This window comes from Cyprinodon variegatus, unplaced genomic scaffold (assembly GCF_000732505.1).
Source record: "Cyprinodon variegatus isolate N-32 unplaced genomic scaffold, C_variegatus-1.0 Scaffold31, whole genome shotgun sequence".
NCBI lineage: Eukaryota > Metazoa > Chordata > Actinopteri > Cyprinodontiformes > Cyprinodontidae > Cyprinodon > Cyprinodon variegatus.
Genome location: NW_015150484.1, coordinates 1,898,880 through 1,905,087, shown reverse-complemented (window position 1 = coordinate 1,905,087; position 6,208 = coordinate 1,898,880). Strand labels below are relative to the sequence as shown.

General features: G+C 39.9%; 1 protein-coding gene across 2 annotated transcripts in view; it reads right to left on the bottom strand.

Annotated features, from left to right (window-relative positions):
- The window catches only part of gabrb2 (gamma-aminobutyric acid (GABA) A receptor, beta 2), a 67,029-nt gene extending 62,512 nt beyond the window's left edge, over positions 1–4,517 (bottom strand). For both annotated transcript variants that reach the window (XM_015401028.1, XM_015401035.1), the window contains exons 1-3: positions 4,375–4,517; positions 4,180–4,280; positions 3,749–3,816 (exon numbers count right to left, since the gene is read on the bottom strand). In XM_015401028.1, the coding sequence (XP_015256514.1) occupies positions 3,749–3,816; positions 4,180–4,280; positions 4,375–4,448 (243 nt within the window). In that variant the 5' untranslated portion in view covers positions 4,449–4,517. The remainder of the gene's footprint in view (positions 1–3,748; positions 3,817–4,179; positions 4,281–4,374) is intronic.
- Positions 4,518–6,208: the final 1,691 nt, after the last annotated feature.

Here is a 6,208-nt window from a genome sequence, read left to right as displayed (position 1 = left end):
TTCGCTCTCAATCTGCAGGTTTACTAGTGGTTCCTAGAATTTCTAAAAGTAGAATGGGAGGCAGCTCTTTTAGTTATCAGGCTCCTCTCCTGTGGAATTAACTACCAGTTTTAGTCCATGAGGCAGACACCATGTTTACTTTTAAGACAAGGCTTAAAACTTTCCTCTTTTTTTTTTATAAAGCTTATAGTTAGAGTGGCTCAGGTTATCCAGAACTATCTCTACCTCTAGTTATGCTGCTATAGACTTAGACTGCTGGAGAACATAGGGACCCCTTTTTCATCATTCTGCTTCATTCTATCTCTATTCTCCCACTCAGCAGAATTGATAGTTCAGTCTCTAACATTATGCTCTCTTTGCTTTTTCTCATAGTAGCTTTGCCGAATCTGTTCCTGTTTGGCTGTGACTCCATCTTGGAGAGAAATATCAGCTGTGCTGCTGCCATCAACACCTTTTTTTTATAGATGTTTGAGATTGGTCTGTTTTTCAGTGTAGTACTGTTTCTCTGACTGGCTGGGTGTTTTCTCTTCATCCACTGACATGGGAGCCTTTTGCTATCCGATTATTAATCGAAACAATAATCAACACATTAATGGATTAGCAAAATAATCAGTAGTTGCAGCCCTACTATATATATTAAAATGACCCCCAGGCATTATTGGCCACTTTAGATGCAGTAAGTGAAGTGGTTGGAGGCAAATTTTTGAAAATCATCTACAATTCCTAGACTGTGTTAAGACTGCTTATTGTATTCCTCTTTAACTAAATAGATTAAATTAACAAAACAGTTCATAAAGAGTCACCAAATTTTCATGAAGAACTGAAATGAAAATATCTAAACGGGTCTCTAATCTTTCATTAGTGAAGAGACCTATTCGGCACAACTCTACAAAGATAAATTATTTAAAAAAAATACAATTAGAGAAATGTAAAAGGTTTCAAGCAAAAACTTAAAATCAAAGAGATTCTAAATATCTAGAATGGGAATTTGATGGGCGAATAAATGTTTTAAAAGTGTTAAAGGTTTGACAGAAAGAAATTTAAAAAACATAATAAAAAAAATCTAGATCTAACATCTAGTGGTAAAGTTGCATACTGCAGTTAACTTTAAGCAATTTACCTTCCATTTTATGTGTATGATAACATATATCTATTGTGCTACTCCTTCAAATGAGCTTTCCTCCCACTTATTTTTTGTAAAAAGTGCTTTTAAAGAATTTTAGATATCTTACACCACTGGTGTATGAGGGCCATAATGGGGCTTTTGCCTATTTCTAATAGTCTATGGAGAAAGGTGGGTTAAACCCTGGATGGGTTACCATCCCATCACAGGGCAATACAGAGTTTGCACAACCATGCATGGCGACAGTGGCGTCTGATGAAGGAGTTTGCTTGCAACCATAGGGTTATCAGTTCAAGCCCCGGGTCTGGATTTCAGTGTCATTGCAAGACACCTGACCTGCATTTCCTACTGATGGTGATCAGAGGGACTGGTGGCACCAGTGTACAGCAGCCTCGCTTCTGTCAATAGCCATAGCCAAGGCAGCTTTGGCTATGGTAAATGGTAATTGGCATGTACTTATATAGCACCTTTATTCAAGTTAGGAGACTTGACCAAAGCACTTTACACTACATTCATTCACCCATTCACACACAGATGATGGCAAGCTACATTGTAGCCACAGCTGCCCTGGGGCTCACTGACAGAAGCGGGGCTGCCGTACACTGGCGCCACCAGGCCCTCTGACCACCATCAATGCAGGTGAAGTGTCTTGCCCAAGGACACAACGACACTGAAAGTCGGAGTCAGGGCTTGAACCGTCAACCCTTCGATTTCAGGGCAAACTCCTACATCCAACGCCACTGTCGCTACAACATAGCTCACCACCATCAGTGTGTGGGGATGTGCATAAATGGGTGAATAACTGAATTTAGTGTAAAGCGCTTTGGTGAAGTCCTCTGACTTGAAAAAGTGCTATATAAGTAGAGGCCATTTACCATTTACATGCTAACCAATCCATCTAAGTGATGTTTTTGGACTAAGGGAGGAAGAACCCTGGAGGGAACCTGCAGGCAGACCTAGGACCTTCTTGCTGCACCACAACGGTGCAACTAACTGCTCCACCATGCAGCACTACAGTAAAACCATTACAACTTAATGCAGGCAGCAGTCAACCAGTCTGTCGATGACAACGATTAATAGATGGGGCTCTTGGGATACTGAATTTTTCCTTCTACTCTCAAAGACATGATGCAGGTGCTGCCTGTGAACAGCCCACCTTAGCTGCGGTCGTTAGGGAAAAGGGTCAAACAATTAGCAAATCAATATATATTTTTTTTTAACATAGAAGGGAAAAATCACAAAAGCAAAATGATCTTGATATTAAGTTAAACATTTAAATATTCAACTGATTCAATGATTCAATTAGATAATGATTCAACTTTGACTTCACCCATGTATTAGTTGTGTTTTTCATTGTGATCTTAGGAAGAATTAACAAGAAATTAAAGGGAAAATCTAACTAACATAAATATAAACATATTTCATCACCATGGACAGTCATCAATGCACAATAATATTAGTAATCATCACAATTCAACAAATATATTTGGTGGCAGAACTAAATGAAAGTTAATTATTATATCAAACAATCCATTATATCACTTAACAACTTAAACATGACTGTTGAGTGAAATATTACCAAGCAATGACCCAACCGTTGAAAATTAAGTCAAGGACCATCACAACTCCAAATCCTAGAAAAATCTGATTCTGGAACTTTATCCAACAGAGACTTCTAAGTAGCCCTATTCAATTTCAAAACCCAAGTTTATTTTTTTTAAACTTATGAAGGCTACAGCTACTGCATTTTTTGCTAAACTTATTCAGGCAAAAATCCACATCAAACTTAGATCATCTGTGCATATGATGGAGGAATTCACCCTAGCTTTAAGGCGGTGGCCTTAATTCCCCCATAGTTAGCCATGTGCAATCTGCATAAATGCACTCCAGTTCACTTGCATAAAATTTTGTTTTATTCAACACAATGCTAACACAAAATTCTTTTTTTATGGTGATCCTTATTTCACAATCTTACTGCTTGAATTAAGCCTTAAGGTATATTATTTGTGTTTTTCTGCCATTGGTGCAGTGGTTAGCCCTGTTGCAGCAAAGGTCCTGCTTGAGCCCTGGCCTACTTACATGTTCACAGGTACTCTGTCTTCATAAATATTTAGATTTTTAACATTACAGCCTGCACACATGCTGCCCAAATGGAATCATACCTGCCTGGGTGTTAATGATGACAATTAATTGTAAAAAATATATAATTTTTATTGATCTCATCCCCTTCAGCTTTCTTTGAATTGTTAATAGAGGTGTTCCACTGATGAAAAATGAATGCAAGAGTGAAAAGTGTCACAACCAAGCAAGGTCTATTGCTAAACAGTGATGCTGGGGCAGCCGCGCACACATTAAACACACGCGGCTGCTCTTCGTGCGCTGTGCGTCCCAGTGCGCCAGTGAGTGTGTGTTTTGAATTCAAATGCAGCCGCACACCAGAGCAGCAAATGCGGAGTCTAGGAAGAGGGAAGGTGGTGATGTGTTTGAGAAAAAATAGGAGAAAAAAAATCCCACAGGGATTTGATAAGTGCCCCACTTTTAAAAATGCAATAAGAGGCGCACCTTGCCAAGTAAAATAATATTATTTTTTTAAAAAGCGCAACGATTGCATGAAAATGCACCTACCATATTTACTTCTGAGACCATATCTATGCTTGCAATGTCAATGTTCATCCCCACCGCCACCGGAGCACCTGCGGAGGAGAGGATGCGTTAATCCAGGACCAGATATGAATAATTCTGCCATCATGTAAATTTAACAGCTCCGTGACGCTGCAGGAGAGCCGTGCATCATCGGGCCGGGCAGCAGCCGTCACGTCTGACACCCACTTTAATTGAAATGCTGTTAATTTCATTTATTTAGCGGGGGTAATCAAACATTGATGAGCGGGATCGATCACGTTAAAAAGCCTCTTATCAAAGCGGAATACGCTCATCATTTCTCTTCGCCTAATTGGCAAGGCCCATTTGACTGTGAAGGGATGATTAAAGCGGATTTTGCGATTCATTAAGCATGTATTGCACGTCGGGAGGGGCGCGAAAAAAATTTTCTTTACCTCCAAAATCCGGCCTCAACCGAATGTCGTATCCTTTCATCAGCCTGTCCACTGTTTCCTTCACCAAAGGCATATTACTCGGATCTTTTAGATCCTTGACGCTGCAGAAAAGATAAAAGGTATATATAGAAAAAAGGAGCAACATGACATGCAAAACTACATGTGGGAAAAAAAAAAAACATAATCAAGGTTTACCTTTGCGCCCAGATGAAGGTCACCAGGAGGGAAAAAGTCAAAATCCCAAAGTGGTTTTCCCTGATCCTCCCCATCGCAACAGTTTTCCCGATGGCTTCTGGATGCGAGTGAGGAGAGCGCACATCCAACTTACTCCAGACGGTGCAGAGGAGCCAATGAGAGGCGCATGCGTGCAGCGAGCCCAAGATCAAAGAGTGGAGAGAGATGATGGTGGATGAGCCGTTTCCATTGCAGAGGAAAATATTAAAGGGACAACTGGATGTGCGTAATAGAGAAGTGGGCTTTAACGCTAAGAAAGAACAACAGTACGCTTTGCTTGAGGGTTTTATTGTGATTATTTATTATAGAGGAGATGGTTTTTATTCACATGTTGACAAGGTCAAACACTTTAGGGCTCATATGAGTTAAGTTTGCTTTTAATATTTAAGGTTTTGTGTCTACAAAGTCTGTTGGCTTCCATCCAAAATCACTGTAGTAGGCTACCTTTGCAGATGTGCGCTATTTGTTATGACTTCTGATAGTTTGCATTAAATTTACCACAAATGCACTAAACTGCACCTTTTTTTTTGACTGAACCAACAGAGTCTAGTAGATTAACATTCAAAAGAGGATCCTTAAGGTGGCTAAAGCAAGGCTAGGAAAGAAAGATTCCCCAAAAAAAGTTGTTGCTCATGTTTTTTTCACACACCTTCTCCTTGAATCATCAACTTCTTTGTGTAGCATTTTGATGTTTAATGAAAAAAGTTATAGAAGCTACTTTAATTTCTGCACAAACCACTAAAGTGTGGCATTGTTTTTGGACTTGGATCATATTACAAACAAGGTTTTTGAATGTTTGTACTTAAAAAATAACTTTGATTAATCACTGTTTTTCTCACTGACAAATATGTTTTCACATGAAACAAAGAAAGCAGAACATTCTCTGTATAAAAAAAAAAAAAAAGAAGAAGAACAAATAAAGAGGGCCATAAAGAACTCTCTGTATAATAATCCAGTTCTGGTTTGATCACTCTCAGTATTTTAGATCATCAATTGGAGATTTTCAAAGGCAATCTTGATTTAAATATAAGAAAATAAATAAATAAAACAGCCTTTATTTTATATCTGAATAATGAGCTTTAATTAAGTATAATGAGTTAAGACTGCAATTTCTTTCTTTACTCCTCACACCTATGTGTCCCTCTATGTAATGCCATTCTTGGAAGCTATCGCCTCCTAATATAGAAAAAATACAAATGTTTCAAACTTGTTTCTACAATATGTAGGGAGAAACTGCAGCACACCACAAAGTGCGAGGAGAGCAGCGGAGCTCCAGGGAGGAAAGGTGGGGAGGAAAACATGGTCCCACAATTCATTTTGCTAGATTGAGTTCATTTTTGAAGCAGTGAGGGGTGGGGGGGTGGTGGGGTGGAGAGGGGTCCTCTAAACTGTCTTTGATCTCCATGCAGAGACAGAGCTGTGCTTCTGTAGAGGGCAGGCCTCTGAAAGCATTGGTTCGCTGTTGCATCACCACTAGTTACAGCCACCGCAGATTATATCATCCAAGTCTTTTTGATGCGTTCCGTATAAGTGCGTCCTGCGTGCGTGTGGAGTATCTGTCTGGGATTGAGGAGCTGCAGTGGATGGTGGGGTTCAAAGCGACTGGGACCTCTTGGTAAAGGGCAGCCAATCAACTGCTGATCAGAAGTCAAGTGGGCAGTGGCTACAGACTGCGAAATGAAGAGATGTGCAGCAGGAGGAAGGATGAGTCCATGGATGGATGGATGGATGGATGGATGGATGGATGGATGGATGGATGGATGGATGGATGGATGGATGGATGGATGGATGGATG